At 36.9% G+C, this 23,571-nt stretch overlaps 1 protein-coding gene across 1 annotated transcript in view; it reads left to right on the top strand.

Moving 5' to 3' along the window:
- The window catches only part of NRXN1 (neurexin 1), a 723,763-nt gene that overhangs the window by 271,302 nt on the left and 428,890 nt on the right, over nt 1-23,571 (top strand). The window contains exon 8 of the mRNA XM_067292993.1: nt 17,099-17,537. Within this exon, the coding sequence (XP_067149094.1) occupies nt 17,099-17,537 (439 nt within the window). The remainder of the gene's footprint in view (nt 1-17,098; nt 17,538-23,571) is intronic.

Here is a 23,571-nt window from a genome sequence, read left to right as displayed (position 1 = left end):
GTCTCAAAAATTTCTTGAACTGAATACTTTATTGGAGCTTTTAAATGTAAAAAAGGACAATTAGCTTTCACTTGTAGTTAGGGGCTTAAGTATCTAACTTTGTTAAGTATGTATGTTATTTGCATCCTGAATTCAAAACTTGCCTAGCTTGTTAAGTGGTATTCAAAGTAGCCAAGAAATAGAGTAAAGGAAATGTTACTTAATTCAGATAACTTGACATGTATGTTCACTCTCAAAATAAATGTGAGAAGATGGAGATATTCTGAAAAAAGTGTAAAATGAGATACATGAAGTATCTTTGCAATAAGTGCAGAAAATGACTAGAAAGAACTAGCAAGTTTTCTTGTCTATATGGTCTCCATTAGTGGGTTCAGATGAACCTAATAAGATAATTCCTTTAATGGACATCAGTATAGATTAGTGTAACATAACTTATATAGGAAAAATGGAAATGGAACAATTAAGTAGGTTAGCATTATATTTAAAAACATTTACAGTTCAAGGAAACTACTGTATAATTTTCCAGTGAATAAATATAAACAAAGCAGACATTAGGCATATTTCAAGTGAGACTGAAGAAATCCTACCCCCACTGAAGACACTCAGTATCCAAGGATGTTCACAGGAGATTTTAACTGCCTACATCTCTGTTGAGTAGCACTTTCAGCAAATTATCAAGGAAATTCATAAATTACAGAGAAGTCAGATTTGCTACATAGAAAGCAAAGTATCCCCAAAAAGCCATCCTGAGCCCATTTATTGCTGACATGAAAGGAAGTGACTGAAAGCAGGGGAAATGATTTTTCAGGATAACCAGAAAATAACTACAATGAGTAAAGAATAGTGCGAAAAAATAGTATTGAAATCCAGTGCAGAAGGAACATCAGTCTATTTTGCTGTAATGATGAGAAGAACGTGTTTTTCTGCAGGCTTTTAAAAAGAAATTTGGTTACAGGAAGAGAAACCTTTGAAATACCTCCGTCATCCTGATGGGGTGTTATCCAAAAGGTCGATATTTAGAGCAGCTTTCATGGGGAAGCTCAAACTCAAAGTCAGGTGAAGGGTCAAGAATCACAAATCCTCAGTCTCTTCTTCAGCTGACTGGAAATAAGTACTTGAAACATGAAAGCAAATGCAACTGTGACAAGTGTGGGATGAGTAGTCTTTGCAACAGTTTTAGAGGGATGATTGCCAAATGTTTCAGCAGTTTAAATAAAGAAAAATTTATCTGAATAAGGTAGGTAGTGCGCTGAAAGCAGCCAAAAAAAAAAAAGCCTAAATGAAACCAAGCAAACTGGAGAAGTTCTAGAAGAGAAGAAAAAAATTGTGCTTATCCTAAAGGAATTTAGACTGGTGGTGTGGAATAACTGTATCAAGATGTACAGTGATCCCTACCTCTCTGAAGTGTGAAAAGCTGCAGGAATTGGCATTCTGAGTTTGGGTCTCTAGTGAAGTTACAAGGTAACAGTGAGAAAAGGAGTGCAAGAGAGAGGCAGGATTTGATTTTTTACCTTCGGGTCTCTACTGAAGTCATGAGGTAATAGTGAAGAGAGGGAAAGAGATGGTTTTTCTTCAAAACCAGCATTTATTCTGAAGTATTCAACATCAGAAGGGAAAAATCCCAAATGCATACCCAAGCTATTCTCAGCCTAGATATTCTCATCATGCAATGTGGGTTTTTTTGTTTTTTTTTTAATATATGGTTTATGGTTAGCACAGGGCATCCAAAAAAATTATATATGTTTTTTTTTTCCATAAAATATTTTAGCTGTTAATTGTTCTTTCCTTTATTGAGATCTCAGTTCTTTAAACCCTTTTTGATAATGTAACAACTGGTTAAAAAAAAAAAAGTGTTTTTTGTGAGACGATGTGGGGAAAAAGGTGTTTTCAGTATAGGCTATTTTTTCCAGCAGCAGCAAATATTAATTTCTCTGACAGCTGTTTGGAGCGTGCAAAGAAACGCAGCACTCCAAAGGAAGTCCACCAGCATTTAGACACAGAGAAACGGATCTGCTGAGAGGAAAAAATGTCTCTTTCCTTAACAATAACTATAAATATTTGAAGAGTGTAAATGCTAAAGCATAGAAGCACAAGGGGAGTAATGCAGTGGGATTACTAAAGTGAAAATTCAGATTGGCTGAGTGTTAGGGAAGAATGACTGACGGTGAGAATAGATTATGTAGTGGAGCACTGTCCCAAAGGAATTGATAAAAGCCCCATCTCAGTCTTCACTGAGATACTTCAGAGTAAACTGGATAAAGAAGCAAAAGCTATTCTGTGGGGAACTGTGCTGCTTTTGGAGAGAGGTGTGCTGCAAGACTTAATAGATTTTCTACAAGTCATTTCTGGGCATCGTTTAGAGATGTGCTGGGGTTTTTGGCTTGTTGAAAGTGGTTCTGTAGCATTTCCCCCATTTCCTACTCCGTGGATCAGAGTGAGTTTGTGTTCACATGAATTTAATAAATAAATATCCTCTAACAATATTTATATATACATTTTTCATTACACTCTTGTGAAATACAGACTGCCCAAAAGGAGGAGGAAATAAGGAGGTGTGAAAAGTAAAGGTACAGGATGCTTGCCTGCTGGCAGAGGGAGTGTTAGGGCATGAAACTCTGCAAGTTGACTGACTCGATGATTTCCCTGGGACCCAGCTTTCCTCCTTTATTCCTAATATGTTTTTTGCTACATTCTAGGATGGATAAGTGTTCCTGATATTAATAACGACTTAAAAATATATAGCTTAAAATGATCCAAAGGAAATAAATGCAGGAGGTTTAAGAACATACTTCCTTAAAGGCATTGACCTTCAGAAAAAACACTTTATCACCCAGATGCTGATAGCATTTCTTTATTGACTTGTGTATGCTTTGCATAGGCACAAGCTGGAATTAATAAAATGTCGCTCCAGAGTTTTTCAAGAATTAATTCCATTCCAGTACATAGGTTTTTATGAAATTTGACATACCAGTAGGAACGGCACCTGTTTCATACTGAATAGCACTCAATACTCATAAAATTTTGATGGTGATATGCTGCTTTGGAGGATGAAAATGACATATAGCCAGTTATCAATAATATATTGCTCCTTTCCACTGTCAAGAAATACCTAAGAGGAAGGAACTAAAGATACTCAAGGAGGAGTTTGGGGTCTCTTAATGTGGAGTCAGGCAACATCACTGATCTGCCTGTTGTCTGCCTGTTGTTCCCCTGTCCTTTCTCCCCTCTCCTTTTTACTGAGCTTGTATGGAGATGGCAGAGCTTGGAAATGAATGAGAGTTTCCTGAGCTCTGCATTCACCATAATTAGCATAAAGAACAATCTGTTCCTTCTCATTCAGGCAATTCTTGTGGATGGAGCTTATTTTGTGTGCGAAGGATGGAAGAACACATCCCCATCTTCCTCCCGTCTCATCCCACGTGCCCAATGTGCATATGTTTCTTAGATGATACTAGGCTGCAGGTCAGCCACTGCTGTGTTCATAAATATTCATACCTATATAGATGGGAACGAAATAAGTGACAGGTTAACATAAAGTAAATATTCAGCACAACTCAGCAATGTCAGGATTAAAACAGAAATGTGCAAGATACAGGAAGAACTGTTCCAAGAAAATATTTGAAAAGAAAATCCTTTGCAGCTTTCAGCAGTCACTATATTTGGAAAAAATGAAACATTTTTCTGTGAGATAAAGCAAATTAAAAAGGTGGCAAAATGCATGTCTGATTTCCAGAGACAGCCAATAAACAGACAGAAGTCGCCAGAAACTATGAGGAAGATGTTGATGATTTCTGTTTCTTCAGAATCACAGCACAGAAATTCTCAAATTGTCACTGTCCTGGACATTATAAGGGCTGCAGACCTTGTCTGAAAGTAACGTTTCTATGTGTTTAGATGCTTGTGGCCTGCATTCCCCAGGGCTTTAGTCAAGATTCTCTTTCCCTTACTGAAAAACATTCATCTTTTTAAGATGATATAATACAAAACTCCAGGAAGTAATTATTTGGAATATGCTACTGGTATCTTTTCCCCATTAATTAGTAATATGTAATATTAGGAATAGCTATTTGGTGATGTATTACACTGATACATTATAATAGCAGACAGAGCTATAAGAACATATTATTGTAATGCGTTGTCAAAGTCCAAAGTTTTGTGGTAAAATTGGAAGGTTTGAACAGTTAAGCATCAACTTTTTTTGTGAGATGTACTAATTTTCTAATTTCCTGTTGGTAATATGATACCTGCATTTTTGTGAAGACTGCAGGAATTAGCTCCTTTGTTCTGTGCTGCTCTCTTGGGACTCTGTTTGCTGTCAGGCACAGACACAAACCTCACTGGATTGATTAGAAAACTTCTTCATTGCTGTAAAATGGCACTGGATCATACTGGTTGTGAACTTTGCATTTAAGTTCATACCCAACTTCTTGTTTTTTGAAGGGTACTGCAGTCCCTACAGTTTATGGCAATATGAAGCGATCAGATTTGCCCAGGCTTTGCAGCCTATTTCCATATCAGTAGTTGAATTTTTTTTTGAAATAAGCCATTGGGATAATGTTTTCTTTAATTTTATTCAGGCAATTTGTTTGAAATCTTGTGAACCAGAGTCTACTTTGTCCCTGAAGAATTAAGGAAAGTTTTAAAGTGGATCCTTTATTCTGTATATTATTGTTTATTATTTAAAAAAAAAAAAAGGCAAGGGATGGCTTATAGAAGTAAAATTAGTTGTGTGTTTGTTTGCATGTTAATTGGCAATTAGCATTTTTGTGCTTTTGTACCTTTTTCTGAATGTAACATGATTAAAGTAGCTGAAATTCATTCATTCAGTAGAAAACAGTTGGATTAACTATAATTGTGATTGTTGCCACACATGATTTGTTCTGGTAGTTGTAATTTTTCTCTTTTTTCAGGTTTATAATAGTAAAAGCAAATGGAATATTTCTGCTGAATGTTCTCAGACAAACGTAGTATCATCTCTGATTGCTTGCAAAATTGTATTTTAAAAGCCAGAAGTCACACGCACACACACACACGCGCGCGCGCGCGCACACGTATGTGATTATTAAAGACAGAATAAAAGTGAAGGTGAGCAATGTGAAGTGTGTCCCTCCTCCTCCCCACCCCCCAAACCCAAGAAAATTAAACAGAGTGCTCATTGCAGTTCTTTCAGAAAGTGGTGTCTTTTAATATTGGAGTCTAATAAGGACACAGCTTTGAAAATTATTATTCACATAGGAGATAACATTCTACTAATCTCCTTTCATTTAGGCAGTTTTAAAACAAGAATTGTAACATCCAGTTATTTAAAATGTAGTGTCCATGCTATAAAACTAATATGGTTATATGTGTGTGTGTCTGTGTGTGTACATACATATGTGTGTGTGTTTGTGTGTGTATACACACATTTACATATATATAAAGCTTGCTTTTTTTCCAAGCAAGAAAATTGCCAGATTCCTGGCAAACAATTTCATGTACTTAAGAGCTACTGAGGACTGAGATGCTTCTTTGGCCTGATATGATGCGTGCTTTCTAAAGCATGACTGACCAACATGAAAGGAATAAGGAGACAAAAGAGAACTGCTTTTTTAACTTTTCAGGTAGTAATGATTAAATGCACACTTCAAAACAGAGAACGTTAATAGAAGTATGTCTATATGTCTGTATGTCCTTACTGAGCCACCCCTGTATTGTCTTTTTGTCAAACTAAAAATACAGCTATTCTTTGCCTTTTCACATTTATGTTGATGTGTTTGGGTTAAGGTTAGATTGATATTTTCCCCTGATTTTCATACAAATATTTTATATTAATATCTTATTGTTCTAATATGCTCCAATAAGCATATTCTTTATTCAGAAGTTGATAATCAGTTTTTCAAATACTTGCAGTGCTAGATGTGTATCCAGTCTAAGAACGCTTATCTTGATATCAGACTCCTCTTTATTGATTATTACATAATGCTAATATGCACAAATATGTTATTTCTTTAGATAACTGTAAAGTTCAGATATCTTAAGTTGTAAATAATAAGGTTATGCCTATGAAAAATGCAAGGAGCTATAAAGAAAGTTGAAAATATGGTGAGGTAACTTATTTTATGAAAAGCCTAGGTATTTTGGGCCACCTGTTTACACACAAACAAAATTATTAGCACATCTACCCCAGTAGAAGTTTGTGGAAATACTTTTGTTGTATCTGCGTTTTGGGGATCCCATTTTTATCAATGTCAAGGGCTAAAAGGTTGATCCTATTGAAATTGGTAAGAAAACTTCTTTTCAACGTTTTTCTAGTTAAGCAACTATAGTAGAGATAAGTGGGATGACATTTTAGGTCTTTCTTTCCCTGACAAAAGACACAGATTTGGTGATGCCCAAATGTTTTGTAAGTGGGTCCCAGTTTAGTGGTTGTAACCCATGATGTAATCCATTATGCCAGCTTATGCAAGTTGGGAAAGATAGCATTTTGCAATCCCTTATTCAGGTATGAAATAAAAATGGCAAACTTAAAGCTAAATAAAGGTTAAGAACAGATACTCCACATTGGAATAAATCATTCAGTTTGCCAACCTCCCTTTTCTTACAAGCTTAGAGGGATTTTTTAAGAAGTGGAAAAGTTAGTCTTTCCTGTGAGATCAAGATGAAAAATTTATAAATAGCTCGAGTTACTGCAAAGATCATACCATGCAACCACTATATCTGTTAAGTCAATGGTTATTAATATCAAGGACGGCTTAAGGATTTTAGTTCCCAAGCTCATCTTTTGAAAGTGTTTTGCAGAGCTCAGCTGGGAGGGGGACCATGCTGAGAGGTCAGAGATGGAAGAATGTGCAAAATGCCCTTCAGTGGGTAACTGGCTATACCATTCTCTTTTCCTAAGTTCAGTCATATTGTTTGTGTCAAAAATGGAACTTTAAGGAAGAGAATATAACATTTAAGAAAAGATAGCATTTTTGAATCTTCCAAGTCAAACACTCATCTTCTTAAATTGCACTGATTTATTTTGAAATATCCTTGCAGTGTGTTCGAAAGAAGGCTTACCTCTTGAATCCAAACTGAAACAAGTCACTTTAAAGAAAGGGAATAGCTTTTCAAAGGATTTGCTTAGTTCAGTTTGAAAATTTGGAAGGAATTTTCTGTTTACTTCAGAACTTTTACTTTTTCAGGTTCTTCTGAAAATTAAAAAGAATTTTTCGGTTTGTGTTATGTGCGTATTTTCAATCATTCAATTTTCTTATATAAAGTTGGCTGGATTACAGTTAAAGGGCCATATTTTCAAAAGAGTATTTGAGAGTTTGGCCAAGGTCTTGAGCGCGCGTTTTTGCATACCATACCTCCACAGGTACTCTCTGGACATTATCACCGTTTTTTGCATGAGGAAAAACCCATTACTCGTCCATGCAGAGAGCAGCCCTGAAGGGCTCTAAAGGCAAAGTGGCACCCAGGAGGGAAGATGTGTTTTGAAAGTTCTCCTCTGGCTGTGAAGCTGAAGCTTTCAGGAGATGTCAGGCGTGCGTGTTTGTATTTTATAAAGCAGCCCCTTCTCCTATTTATCAGTAGTGGATGTCCACCTAATAGAAGCCTTTATCAAAAAGAACCTCGTACAAAAATGACCTGAATATAAACGGGAAATAACGTGATTGGTTTATTTGCTTTATACGAATGAATTATTAATGCTCTAGTTTCTGAAGGAAGTTCTGCTGTTAGCCTCTGGGTATCTTTCATCTTCATGAATGACCTGTCTGAAAGCCAAATGATTCGAAAGACAAGACCAACTTGCCTTAGGTCTGACAGTGCAGCCCAGACAGATCTGGGGGCCCTCTTGTTTCCTGGCTAGATCACATGGGAACACAGAGGGAATTAGCCTCATACCTTAGCAGTATTTATTGGCATGTACTAGCACTAATACCCTGCAGAGAGAATTTTCCAGTTTTGAAACTTATGCTCACTGGAAATTTTTTTTTTTCAAATAACTTTTTTGGGGTCCAGGAAGGTGTCCGTTGCTGAACAAGAGGGAAGTTAGGTGTAGAGCCGGGGCAGGGGAGTTGATTTAAAGCTATCGAGCTATCGTAGTAGGGCAGAAGTTAGCCAACAGCTGCATAAGCTATCAGTATAACAGTATGACAAACAGGAATCAGACCCAGAGTTAGTAAGCTAGTTAGGTACTGTGCTAGCTCCCAGAGTGGGAGAAGGACAGTTTTCACAGCTAGTCAGTCAATAGCCAACTTTATTTAATAGATAACTGGCTGAGAAAGCCGAAAAGGAAGGGTGCTGTCGAGGCGGAGGCTAGCTGTACGGCTGCACAGTAGCCCTGCTGTTTCAGCCTGGCACTCGAAGCCTCTTTGCCCAGCAGAGGAACAGGGGCTTCTTTCAAGCCAGGAGTCAGGAAGCTGAGCAGATGAGTCCAACATGGAAAGCAGCCAGAAACACCCACAGCCAAGAGCTAGCTATTCAGCAGCTAGATGCAAGGGTAACCTACGCAAGTGAGAGAGAAGAGGAAGAAAAAGCCAGTCGGGCATTTATTATTCTGGAGAAGTAATAAGGTTAAAAGACATCAGTTGGCAGCTTAGTAATATACTGAAGGGAGAGGGTCAGGGAAAGAAAGCTAGTGAGGAGTGGAATAAAACCCCTTTATTTCACCAAAGGATATGCAGAACTGATGTTGTGCATTTAATTAATTGAAGCCTATAGCTGTTTTTAATATATATTTACAAACCTGTTTAATATGGAAAAGATTTGCTTAGATGTTTTCAGACATGCAGGGTTACATGTATTGGTAATTGATTTTTTTTTTTCAGCAAGTTTTTGTTATATTTGCATTGTATCTTCAGATCATTGACCTCCCAAACCTAGGTTCTGTCTTGTCTCCATTTTGGCCTTTCCCTTTAATCTGAGATTAATTCATCTGCTCTTTTTGTGACCACTTCCATTTTTTTCCCCATACGACTCCAACCCTAATTAAAGGTGGTTCTGTTTTTAAGTACCTCTGCCACATTGCCCTCGCTTGACTTGAGATGTTCTTTAGTGTAATTGATTTTAGATTTATATTATTGGTGCCTTTTCCCATCATTTGTTTCCTTATTTTCTAACCTTAAATTTAAATCTACAGGTGGTAAAGATTGGAAAAATCTGCTGTATAATGAGTGTTATGTTTAAGAAATAAGGCTTGAACCCTGCTGTGATAATTACTGTTTTCTGCTTTACGGCTCCTCTTCCTCACAATCCCTAGAGAGTTCTTGTGCTTGATCTTGAGCAGGAATTTTTAATGAGGAAGAGGAAAAATAGCATGTTTTTAACTTTTCTGCAGACTTAAATTATTTGATAACTTTTGTTGCCCTGAGAAAGGAAAGGGAGAAAAGGGCTGAAACCCAGCATGATAAATGAGTCTCCTTGTAGTCCTTTCTTTTCCCAAGCAGTCACTGGCGGTAGTACATCAGTTGTTTTGTTCCGTAGACTTCATGTAATGTATTAATGCGAAGCTCCTTTTGCCTCAAAGAATACGTTTTGTCTTCCTTTTGGTGATTTTTGTTTCTGTTGTTTTTATTTTGTGACTTATGTTTTGGCGATGGCTTTATTCCTGCTTGGGAGCCAATTGAGCTTTTGTGGAACCAACTTGTTCCTAAATTCTGCAATTTAGATGTTGCCAAGAAATTTCTATGAGTCTTTGCCATGGGAAATTCAAATGAAAAAAAAAAAAAGAACCTTAAAACAGCAAACATAGCAACCACAGTCAGAAAAATTTAGCAGTCTGGCAGCTGACAGCAGGCCGTACAAAGAATAACAAAATAATCTATTGAAGAGAAAAAAAAGTCTTCAAAAGACTTGTGTCCGCAGCAGGGTGAAAAACATAACAAGAAGCCTATTATCAAGGCTGTTAGAAAAAAATGTTTATTTTCAAACTTTAGCTAGTATAACACATTAAACAATATGCCAATAAGCTCCTTGCTCCATGGAAGCGACATAAAAAGTTGTTCTCTGGCATGCTCTTTAGATGTCTGTATTAAAGCAGTGTGAGAGAGGGAGGAAACAAGCAAGCAAGCAGTTCTGATGTCCACGTTCAGAACGCCGCCAGAAGAGACCGCTTTGCCTACAGAGTCAAGCAGTTCCTGTTGTATCACTTTCACAGACAGGTGACTTTCCCGATACGGCACAGTGATCTGAAGAAAAGCAAGTAAAACAAATTCCTGAAAAGTTCTCTGTAAAATTCTCAAAGATACTTTCATTATTACTTCTATGCTGATTCAGTTAGTACAGGATTGCTTTCTACAGCTGTATTTACCACCTTCTTAATTGCCTTAGAATCATTAAAGTAACTTCCCTATACCAAACTGTGAGTTATTGGTTTCTCTATTTTTTACATTTTTTTTAACATTGTTGTTTTGGGATGGGACAGTGATGGTTTTCAGATGTTCCACAGTGGTGGAATCCCATAGATCAGGATTTTTTTATGCATTCTTTTTTTGGTACACACTTCTCTTTCTGGAATTTGCAGACATATGATAATAAGCAATTTGAATAGGACATGTATTTGTGTGCATTAAGTCTGTCTGTTTTCAGTGAGCACAAGTTTTAAAATTGCCTGATGTGCAGTGTAACCTGTAACACGGTAAAGCATGAGTGCAGAAGACATTCACGTTGCTTAGTTACAGAAACAATAAACATCACAAATTTCTTGTCTCTGGTTAGCCATTCAACATAGCACTAAAGCACTAGGTAAGCATATTAGCATAGCATAGCATACTAGACTTTTATATTTACCTTGAGGCATACATTATTCAAGCACAGCTTTTATTGAATGTAGCTTTTGATCACATTTTATTTTTATGTTTTAATAGCCAGCTCTTTTAGTCTGTGATTGCATACCAGAAAGCCATAATACACTCTTTTATCATACTAGGTGCTGGCTTTTTGCATCTTCCTAAAACAGAAAACTTTGGAATGCCTCCCCTCCTCATCCACCCACCCCCCCACCTGAGGCAAAACCCTTATGGGAAATGCTTGTATGAACGGGACTTATTTGAGATGAAGTTCCACTAGACCCAGTGCAAACTGTGGTCTTCATTCAAGTTTCCACCCTATCAGGAAATGAGGTATCCATTTTAAGCAAAGCAAGGAAAGTTAAGTTCACTGTGAATCATTCAGATGCCGGTTAAACCCAACTCCCTGGAGTCCTGGCTTCTAATAACAAGAATTATTCTAATTATTCTTTTCTTCCTACCTGGTAGGCCAAAGTACTCTGTGGGGAGTATGTCTGCTTTGAAAGTTTATTTGTTATATCTAAAGCTCTAAGCAGTAAAACAAAGGGTATGGTCAAAGTATATGAACCATGTATTAGTCTTGAAAAAAATCTCGGTTTCCTTCGTACATTAAAAAAGCCACTGCTTGGAGAGGGAACAGGCCAAATATAGCTGTTTTGTGTGGTTCTAGGTATTAAATATTTTATTTTCCTCTTGGATAACTCAAGCAAGTACTCCTTTGACCTAGACAATCTTTCCTCTTCTGACCCCTTGGAAGAGCCAAACGCAATTTCAGTAGAGTGAGTTAAGAGACTGTAACCTACTTCCACTCCAGAGTTTTGGTCCTCCAAGTGGATGGGAAGAAGAGGCAGAAGGATGACTTGAAACTCCCAGATATATGTTCCATCAGATTTATGGCACTGTAGTAGATCACTAGACACCTGTTCTTTTTTTCAGATCTATTAAATCAACACTTTCTTCAAGCTGAAACTTGCAAAGCAGTTTCCCAGACCTTCTTAATTCATCTAAAATAATTCAGCAAAATGCATATGCTGTCATGTTCTCCAGGTATTTAGGTATCTAGACCACGCAACCGTATCCTGTTGTCCTGAGATTTATCTCCCACTCAGTAGGACTCTGTAGACTGCTTTTTATTTTGCTGATCAGAATGAACTCCCTCCTCAAAGCTTCCCCCTCCAACTCAGGAAACTGAACACATTTAATTTGAGAATGAATAAATTGTTTCCTTGGTGCTTTCATTACACCTGTGCATTTTTTGTCTGTGTTTGCAAAGAAGGAACAAAAAGTGGGTCTATAAAATGTTGAATAATCCTAGAGGCTTGAATAGCTGTTATCATACCTATTGCGGGCTTTCATACTGTGTTCAGAAACATTCCCTATTGCAAACATTTGGACTGTGCCTCTTTATGTTCTGCGTAATTAATCTGTAGTTTGTTGTGCTCCTTGGTATATTCATTTTGGGCCTTGGAAACGAATTGAGGAATATTAGCAAAATGGCAAGTCTCCTGTGAGAAACTGGCATTCAGGGATTAGTTCAAAACCATTCAGTGACTGCAGGGAGTACCAAACAATACATGATGACTCTCAGTGCTTGGTTTTGCATTTGGATATCTGAAGAATATAAAACTGTGTGTACTGGACAGTTCTCAATGAATACTGAAATTCTTAATAAATTCTAATGACTGTTTAAATAGGCTCAAAAAATTGCCTCAGGCTTCACTTACTGTAAGTTTTATGGCTACAGTTTTTGACATCAGTCAGTAATCTTCTGTTGACGTCAATGTGCAGCATAAAATCATAGATTAGCAGCACTTGCCTAAACCATTTTGAATGATACTAGTCTCCATTTTAGAGAGTTAACCATCACTGTTCAAACTGAAGTTCTGGTAACTAGGTGATCAGGTTTTGTGAAGACATGAAAATACTGCTGAATGATAACATTAAGGATGGGTGTAGTTCACTTTTTTTAACAGGTTTTGAGGTAGGATTGATTCATTCATTCATTCAAACTGGATTTAGAAAACTAATTTCTCTCACCTCCCTATTAAGTAAATAGACAAGCTCTTCAGTTCAGAGCAAAATCATAATGTAGGTACTCTGAACTGCTAGTTTCTGTCTGATTCTAGAGGAAAAGTAGAAAAGTCCACAAATTAGACAATATTATTAGCTCCTTAAGGATCTTTTTTTAATTGCTTTTTAATCCAATAAAGTAATTTGCTATATGAAATAAATTGTCCATTGTAATTTAAAGGCTTTTGGTCATAATGATTGAGAGCCTGTTGCTAACAGTGGTCAGTATTCTGAAATACTTATTTCAGATTTTATCATTGCTTCACTGATAATATTTGATGTACAGAATACAAAAAGCAATATTTCCTGTGGGGAGGGCTGCACTTTGAATTGAAAATGATGTTGAAATCTTGATTTTTTTTGCATTTTTCCTGGTTTTAAATTTCATGAGTGGGTATGAGCATTGTAATATTTTGTTTTTGTGAATGGATCAAGAAGGTAGCACAAATTAGAAAGGTTATCCTGTTAATAAGGTTTTTATTATATTAAGCTTTTAATTTGATATTTGAATTGTCATGTATATAGGATAAACAGTATATTCCTTGCCCTTTCCCTCACCTTTCCTCAAAGGAAAAAGTACTTCATATGTTTATACGTTAGTGATTTATTAATATATTTTCATTGTCAGCTATACATATTTCGTTGTTGAAGGCACCTACTGTGACCACTGGTGAGATCTCTAGTGAATTCTTAATATCTTACTGGAGTTCATTGCCTAGTTAGGGCCCTGGCTCCCAATAAAACTTACATAATATATCTTAGGGAGACATGAATTAATTCTGCTCATGCTCCAAGATGACCACAAGCCATGTTAAAGAGAGTGCTGAGCTTAAGTTAATATTTGCTGTCGCTTAGCTGGATTTATTTCTTAAAACTCAGCACTCTGATATCACAAGTTACCTGGTGTGTGGCTGGCTTGGATGGTGGCAAAAGGAGCTCACATCTTGTTGTAAAATGCTTTGTAAGTATTCCTTCTCTCTCCTGGAAAACAAATTTGTTCCTCGTGTGGAGAGTCCTGCTGCAGATGAGGAGGGGAATTGCTAGCTGCTTTTTTTGTTGTTGATATTTTTGATTCTGTTTTAATCTTGGGAGTTTAAGTGGCCTTTTGCGGTTTCCAAGAATGAGGTTATTAGGTATTTTAAAGACTGAGGTCTTGAACCTTACCTAACGTTAAGGGGAACCAGTGCAGTGAATGGAAGGCAGATTCAAGGTGCTCTTAATAGCACAGTACCATTTTCCGAGGGCTGGCAGTTTCATGCTGTGGAAAATTATATTGTTGTTGCTTGGGTATGAGAGAGGAAGCGAGTGAGCTATTACTAGGGCCAGGCCAATAGACACTAGGAAAGAACATAGTGGATGCAGGGATGCTGCCTTGTAAATTGTGTAGGAGTAGAAGTGAACCATGACACCAAGATGTCTCTCTATTGCAAATTACCTTCCCTTGACTGATTGTGGATCCATGTCTCTATTCAAAGGAAACCATATTAAGTTAACATTAAAAAATTGTGTTGTAGGGTGTCCTGGATGGAAGTAGAAGTGGATAATAATCACCCCTATTATAAATATGTTTTTTCTTATGAACCCAGTAGAACCTTTGGAAAATAACAGATAGGGAGGTAAGAAAATGTCATATACGATATTTAGGGATTCCAAGGATGTTTTAATAGTGGTAGTATAAAACTCCCAATATTTGACACTTTTAATAAAGTGTTCCAGCAAATTTTCCCTGATGTGTTATATAATTAGCTACTTAAGAAGGTGGTGACCAGTTCTTGAGAAAACTGTGGTCAGTAGTTCTGTCTTTACTTAATTCATCAGATCCTTGAACCATATTCATTCAAATGAGTTGTGACCTCAAGCCTATAGAGCCATTTTGGACATAAAGTAATGCTCATTTATCTGTTTGTCTACTCAGTTCTTTCTACATAGATTTTAACTATTAACTTTATTATTCAGTCAACTAGCTTTCAGTAATATCAGCCAATTTGAATTTAAGTTCATAAACAAGCAATTCTCTTTTTACTTTTATTGTATTAGCTTGATACCTACCTTTGTTCAGTAGGCAATTAAAGAATATTTTCCCTTCATGTTCCTTTTTGCCTTAATTACTTCCATTGTCAACACCATGATGTGGCTCTAGTGAGAGCTCATTTGTTCCTTCTTCTTACTATATCTGCTATCCTTAATTTAATGATTTTCAGTCTATGCTAGAAACGTTGTCCCTTGCAACTCCTTTGAATGAGGTTAAGGCTATCCAAAATCACTCTTCCCATAGAATGTGGCCAGTGTTTCATCAGGCCAAATATCTCCAGTTAATACTGCCTGACAGACTACTGACTTCTTTCTGCGTTCTTCTGCCTTTTGACTTTCTTCACTCAGCAGACAGAATGTTTCCCCAGTGGGAGCTCCCTAGCACATGCTTATTCTCCAGTAGTCTATTATCTATACTGTCAGAGATGTTACGGTAATGCAAATATGGATCCTTATTCTCTGAGACTAGAGGTTAGTCAAATTCTAGTCACTTGTGATGTCTTCACTCAAGAAAGGCAACACAATGTTATGTGCCTTTCTGTGGCAGAATGTCCTTTCTGCTATCAGGAATCCACAGTAGGGATTATTTGACATCTTTGGAGGTAACGGAGCTCCAGTGGGAGCAGCAGTATTTGTTGTGAGCCCTGAAATGAAATGGAGGAACAGGCTCGCTTATTAGCTTTTAGGACACATTTTTAATGTTGTAGAATAATTCTGCCATGAATTATGATGAAATCTGCTGGGTGGATAATGATATGTTTTGAAAGAACTCAATGCCTAGAATCAAAACTGTTTGATCTATTGATGAGCTACCAGTCATATTTTTAGTATTCTGTTATCTCAAAATGCTGTTTTTCCATAGCAACTATCACTTGTGGGGTATGGCATCTTGCGTTGTATGTATGTTAGCATTTGATTTGAAACAGTAGCATAGTTTTGAAGTAAATCCCCCATCTCTTCCATTTACTATGTGTCTGTTCAGTTTGCAAAGTGGTTTTGATCTGTGCTCAAACTAGATTTCTTTTGGAGGAAATGAATCCAGAAGCTGTACTCTGAGCATTCGTTAAACACCCTCTGACCTCTAATAGGGATAAAAGGTCTGAACCAGTGATTGTCGTTTGAACAGCTTCAGAGCACATTGTATAGTTGGATGTTTGAATCGGGGCCAGACTGCATCTAGTCCTAAACCATATACGTCTGTAGATGTAGAAACCTCAGCGCTAACTGCTTTGATCTGCTGATCTTTTGCCGTGGCTCCAAATTCCTGGCTAATGTAGGCACAACCTTAGAAAAAGAGAAGAAAGTTTTAGCTTTTGTCACCATGCACTCATATTCAGACCTTCAGTGATGTGATATTACAGCCTGGCTATATCATTTATTGAATAATTGAAAATATTGATAAAATACTTGTGCACACCTGTGCTACTGGGGAGCTTCTTTTAAGCAGTCCTTGTACCACTGACAACACAGAAATTGCAGCAATTTCAGAATATACTAATAAAGAATACAACCCTGGGAAATTATTATTTCATGACCAGTTTCTCTAGGTAGAATAAACATGTGATCTGGGACAAGAACATTTGCTGTGGAGGTCGATTAGATTTAAACCTAATATTGTCTTTCATTTTTATCAGAGAAATCTTCAGTCAGCTAGTGGGGAAAATTCCTAAGTGTGTTTTTTGTCTAATTGAACTGGCTCAGAGTTCATCTTGCTTTTTGTCTGTTTTGATCCATATGATACTAGTTTCCCTGTTTTATTGCTTCATGAATAACATGGATGCTGCTATTCCTCAGCCCCAAGGACAAGTTGAAAAGATACTAAATTATAAAATATCTGACCTTGGTACCTTGAACAGAAGCGTTAAGACAGTGACAAAGGGTTTAGAGCAACAAGAAATCCAACACTTCTCTAACCTCAGCAGAACGGCTTGTGCACAGAAGGCTTTTAAGCAATCAAGGGCCACGCAAGCTAATTTACTACTGATAGTATAAATTATGCGCAGATTCTTTCAGATTGCTTGAATTAACTCTAGGGATATTTTTAGAGCAACTTTGTTTGGTTTAATCAAAACTATTATTAAAGCATTAGTCAATGAAAATTGTTATTTAATTTTATGTGTGTGTAAATTAGCATATTCACAAACAATCATTATTATCCTTTAAATGATCTACCTCTTCAGGGTTGTATCTATTTGATTAAAATGGTCAAGTCCCTCTTAGTAACTTCTGTGCTTTGCTTACAGGTCGTGTATAAAAATAATGATGTCAGGTTGGAGTTATCTCGGCTTGCCAAGCAAGGAGATCCTAAAATGAAGATTCATGGGGTTGTAGCATTTAAATGTGAGAATGTTGCAACCTTAGATCCAATCACATTTGAAACACCCGAGTCTTTCATCTCTTTGCCAAAGTGGAATGCCAAGAAAACAGGCTCAATATCATTTGACTTTCGTACAACTGAGCCAAACGGTCTGATTCTTTTCAGTCATGGAAAACCAAGGCACCAAAAAGATGCCAAACATCCACAGATGGTGAAGGTTGACTTCTTTGCCATTGAGATGCTTGATGGCCACCTTTACCTGCTGTTAGACATGGGATCAGGTACTATAAAAATAAAAGCCTTGCAGAAGAAGGTGAATGATGGTGAATGGTACCACGTAGACTTTCAACGGGATGGACGGTCAGGTAAGTTTCTTTTTAAATATTCAGCATGTTGAAAACCATCTGAGATAATACCAGCTATATGTGATGTTACCATCATTAGAGCTGCAGGTTAACTGAAAAATAAGGGAAATATAAGAATTTGTTGTTGTCATGTACCAGAATACAATGATTTCCAGAGTAAAATATTTTATGTTAATATTTATTGGGTAATCAGGTACTTAATCTTGCAAGTAAGTGTGCTGTATACTTCAAAAACAAACAGTAATCTCCCTCTGTGCTTGCTTATACCGAATAGCTGAAGTGGCAAGTTTCAAGAATAAAAAATCAAAAAAGAATTACTCTAAGTAATCTCCAACATAAGGAATGGTCTGCCCACAGAAACAGCACAGATCTCCAGTCATGTCGGCAGACCTCAGTATAACTGAATGACATGCTAATGATTGGCTAACAACCCATTTCAGCAGAAATGGAAATAGGTGACTGGTGACAAAATTCTGCCAGTAAGATTCCTGTTTTATGGTAGTTTACTTGATGAAGGGTCTTACTGAAAATGGTAACTAAAAAAAAAAAAAAATTAACTGTTCCTAATGCTACTAAAATCTGTTATAACATACAATGCATTAATTAGTGAAACTGCCCTTGTGTTTCAGCTGCATCTAATCTTGAGTATATGTTGACTTCAGCAAATAATCAATATCCATTAGTTGCAGGACTGCTGTGTGGTATCTTTTCTGTAGTTTGTGCCAAGATTTAGCAGGGGAAAACAAAAAAGATATACTGAGTCTGTAATTCAGTCCATCAGAGAACATTACGATTGACATCAGTATCCAGTCTGAAACTATGTACACTCTGAAATTGTGTGGAAAACCTAAATGCTTTTTCTTTTGGATTTTGGATTTTTTTTCCTCTTGCTTCCTTCTGGTGCCTCCTTTTTCACTACTTGCATTTATAATTGCTTTCTGAAACGTTCAGATTTTTCAAACACGGTCTCTCTTTTTTTCTGCCTCCAGTTTTCAGATGTGATATGCTTGATTTCTACACCTTAAAATCAATTATAGTCACAAATAAGATTTCAGATCAAATGATCTAAGTGCAGCTTTAAATAGAAGATTTCAGTCAAATCCATGGTGAAAATCATACCAAATTCAATTGATCATTCTACCCTGGGATTATTAAAAAAATAACAGTCTGATTCCTGGGTTATGCAGGTTGAAATTCTAATTGTAGAGAATTTGGTTTTCTGATTATGATATGCCAGTCGGTTATATACTGTTCTTGTGATTTAAAAAAAAACCTCTCAAAACCCTCCATTATGACCGAATATCCAGTGGCTATGTTACTTACACTACAGTCTTCATTTTCAGTCTTGCTTCTTAAGTTCTGTGTCAGTGGTTCATGTGAGGCAGTAAATCCTGTAATAATCATGCCCGTGGGATGTTACTGAAAGCAAAGTTTATTCTTACATTCAAAGTCAACACAACTGTAAAGCAAAGAAATGCATAACAATTTCTTATATTTAAAAGTATGTCTTGCACTTTCAGTGCTTCACAAAAACTGTGGCTCCCAGCTGCTGTTAAGGCTGTTTAGGATGTGTTTTATTTAAATCTTTAAAACTCTTGATGGACTTCTGCAAGAATATAGATTAAGTATAGGAAGGAATATACATCTGAAGGGCTGCCTATTATTTCTAAAGGTTTAACCCTGCGTATTTTTAAGTAGTGTTATAAGTGGTCAAATTTAAACAATTTTTAAAACCAAACCAATGAACCTTATTCTTCAGGTGAGTTTTATTTAACTGTTTGCTCTTGGAAACTATGACCATGGCACCTATTTATCCTAGACCATTAAACTATTACCAGGCATGGATAATAAATATGTAGGCATATGCATTGGCCAACTGAATTTTCATTTACGATTAAAGATTTCCTGCGAGTTTAACACATTTAGGAATATTTTGCAGTAGGAGAAATACTGGTTCCGTGTTTAGACTTGCAGTGCTCTTACTGATGGGAGTACTGGCTGAATAATATGTTAAGCCATCAGATTCGACCAAGTAAAATGTCTGCCTAACGATTAATATAAAATGAACTGTATGTTCCTATTTTTTTTCCTGAAAACTAGCAGTTTAGATTATTAGTTTAGATTATTCCTTCATGACTTAAGCAGTTTAGTCTATTATATTTTTTTCCATGAATAGTAAAATGCACTTTATTATTACAAAAAGTCTTTTAAATTATTTTCTTTATACGAAACCAAAATATACTGGAAATCATATGAGTATAGTCAACTTTTCACTTGCTTATGATCTGAATTTTTGTACAAGTGAATGAATGTACCTTGTATAAAAAAAAAGTCTTTTCTGAGGCTTTCTTGTTGCTGCTAATAAAATACCTCCCATGTTTTGCCAAGTATAAAGATTCTTCTGTTAATGAACAGGTAGCTCAAATAGCCTGTTGTGTTTTTTTTTTTTTCCCCCTAAATGAAGTTTTGCAACCTTTTATTCCTAGCCTTCAAATCCAACGTGGAGTCGTTCCCTCAGATAATAGAGAGCTGTGACATTTCTCAAGGAGCTTTGCTAGTTTCCTTGACTTTAGCATTAGCTGGATCAGCAAGTACTCGATTTATTTTTCCTTCTTTGCTCTCTTCCTGACTTTCAGTCCTGGCAAGTATCCGCTCCAAACTGCCGACTCTGTCCTGGCCCTACTGGGGGTAGGGGGAGAAGATGTAAGGAATGAGATTTAGTTAGATCACGTTTTATTAATTGTACTCAGGCTCTAGTCAGCAGTAATTTATACTGTACCATATGCTCCTTTCCTTTCTTCTGCCAATCGCCAGGGATTTGGGGAGGTACGACGAAGGGGGAAGAGAGTGTGCCCTTTGATTTTTCCTTTTGCTGATGGAACTCTAACCTGCTCTTCTTGCATAAATTGGTTTTCACCCTACAAGACCATTGTGCTGCCTGTGAGACACTGAGTGCCTCCTTACCTGCAAAGCAGATCTTAAATGGGCAGTAGCTCCTGAGCTCCTATTTCCCTGCGTTGAGTAGAGAAGGGTTTCAGAAGGTACCTTCTCCAGCAGTCTGTCTTTTTGGCTGGGTATGCAGTGGAGGACACAAGCGGGCATCAGTTGCTGTGTCCCATCCGCGTGCGAGCTGAGCTCCCGACCAGTGTTCGTCAGGATGTGGTGAGTTCCTGCAATGGCCAGCGCCTTCGTAGCTGCTTTGCACGTGCCCCGGCTTGGCCACTGGCTGTAATGCTGTGATCACCGTTCTGATCGCAGCTGTTAGGTTATGCTTTAGCACACGAGCAGTGAGCTGTACCTAGAACACCATACTCTTTTTCTTAGATTTTCACCATATGCTAGTAAGCAACTGTAACTGTTTCATTACACACAAAAAGCAACTAAATAGGCCAAATGAAGTAAGCATAGAGATCAGAATAGTTGCAGCAGCTGCAGTTAAAATCTTCATATTTAACTGATCAGAATCGGTGAGACAAGGTTTAGAGATATGTCTTAGTTTCTTATACACAGACTAACTAAACTAAATTGCTGAGATAATGAATGTGATTGAAGAGGCTCATTAACTCATACCTAAGGGAAATGTTTGTCTGTTCTGCTGTTAACAGTACTGCCAACTCTGCAGTAAAAGAAATAGGAAAAAAATCCATGAAGCAGCTGCAAAGGTCTTTGCTCACAGTGTTTGCTGCAACACAGTAGGGCTAGGTTAATAACTGTTTTCTGAGGCTTGAGTGTTGTTTAAAATTTTGTTAAACTGTTTGCCATATTCAAGGATAACCTTGTGAGTATATATATATTTTTTTACTAAACTGCCATTCATCTTGTGGAAATTGTCATTACCCGGTGAAATCATAGTGGAAACTTACCATTCTTGTCAGCCTCCAAATGTGTATGACAGTGCAAACCAGACTGTACCAGCAGTTATTCGTAGGTAAGCAGCATTTAAGGGCTAAGAAGTCACTGAAATTTTGAACTAAAGTTAGAATTTCAGCTTAAATACCAGAAATTGCAGGAGGGAAGTAATTCTCTCTCTCGAGTACGTAATTAGAGCGTCACTCTCTCACTGCAAGTAGCACTTTCTGGATAGCCATTACATGCGTTGTTGTTGGAAGTTCTTTTTTTACTTGTACAAAAGTTTAAGCTCCCCCATCTTCTCAGCCTTTCAAGAATTGCCAGGTTTACATGTTTCTATTTCAACAAATGTCAATAGTTTACATATCTGAAATACTGGATTTATCCTGCATTTTAAGAGAAATGGTTCCAATGATCCTGTTCATAAATGAATGTTACTGTTTTTCACTTACGAAAAGTTTACTTCGTCAATTCATAGAAAAATTGAAATGAAATGACCTTGAGAGCTCCTCTGTTTTATCCCTCATAACTACATGTGAGGATAATGTACTTGCATCAGTCTTGACAGATACTTATCGAGATACCTCCAGCAATGGAAGCTCTGCAACTTCCCCAGGCAATTCATTCCCATCTTTCATTGACCTTACTGCTGGAAACAGCTTTTTTTCCTCATGTTACCTAAGTTAAATCTTTCCATATGTAAAACTATCCATTTTGTCCTTTATTTCCTGGTCCACAGCAGGCACAGAAAGCAGCACACTTTTTTTCTCCTGTCATAGCTCTGCCTTTTTATTATTGAATGCTGTTATCAGGTCAGTCTCCAGTTTTGTTTTCCCAGAGCAAGAAAGCCCAGTTGCTTCCTGGCCTTATATGTCGCATTCTGTGACATGTATGTTCTGCGACATTGATGATTCTCCTTGCTCTCCTCTGGAATCACCTCAGCTGATCTGTGTCTTTCTGAGTTCTAGCTAAACCTTACCAATGCTCAGTAAACTAGTAGGATAGTCTTCTCCATACGTCCCGATATCATTTTTCCCTGTTTTCTCAAATGTGTGTTGTTGTTGACTCGTACCACTGCTTGTCTTATGACCTAGTAGAACTACCAGTTCCTTTAGGAATGATCACCTGCTAACCAGGTATCTTATGTAAGTCAGTAACTCTCACCTAAAAATTATCATGTCATTAGATTTTTTTCAGATTGTTTTTCCAGTATAAAAAGAACATTATGAATGTTTGAATCGTATTTTGCTCTCAGGAGAAATGCTGTAGAATCAGAGCACCACAGGTCTTTGCAGGACCCTTACATTTATGTCTAATTTTTGGAGACAAGAAATGCTACCTGGTTTTAGAGTTTTGAGTTAGACCTTGAATTTCCGGACTAAATAAATCAGCCCACGCCACCTTGTCTTTCACTCAGTCTTCCCCTTTCTCTTCTTTCAGACAGAGCAAACAAAATATTATTCTCATTTTCCCTTTTTTTCTTTTTCTGACAAAAATAAAGACAATATTTCCTACTTTGTATATTAAAAAGGTTTCTAAGGAAGCTGCCTATTATTTGGCAGACATTACTGTCTCAATGTTGCTCTTTTCAAAGAAATAGTATTATCACTAGTCTGGTTATGGGTGCATTATGCTCGGTACTGTGAAATAATGTAATAAAAAGGCTGATCCTTACTACAGAAATGTTACAATTTAAAGTTATAGTTTTCTCATTCCATTGAGAACCCAATTTTCTTTTGCATCTTCTCAATCTGAGTTTTAATATTCTGTTGTCTTCATGTTATTTTATTAAATGAGATGTGTCGTGTTCTTCTCCCTCTTATCCAACCTGACAATTCTGGTGTAAGATGGGTTAATGTTAAGTCTTCTTTAGAGGACCAATAATTAACCTGTTCTGTGCTGGCCTAGTATGATATTTTTATGCTCCATTAGCTTTCCTTTTCCTCAAAAGATTTTTGTCTTTTTTTTCCCTGCTTCTCAGGAAAAATGCTGTTTCTCCACATTCATGAGTAGAAATATACATTGGAGAATACTGGTGATTTGACAGAACAATTCTTCTTAATCTCTGTATAATTCCCCCCCCCAATAGGAACGAAATCAAGCTGAGGGTGTGTTACTATCCCAGGATTCTGTGGGAGAATCCTTTATTGTCATGGGATCCAACCTGAGATGGATTTCAGTAGGA

The sequence above is a fragment of the Apteryx mantelli genome, chromosome 3, assembly GCF_036417845.1.
Source record: "Apteryx mantelli isolate bAptMan1 chromosome 3, bAptMan1.hap1, whole genome shotgun sequence".
Taxonomy (NCBI): Eukaryota; Metazoa; Chordata; class Aves; order Apterygiformes; family Apterygidae; genus Apteryx; species Apteryx mantelli.
This window is presented reverse-complemented; position numbering and strand designations above follow the sequence as displayed.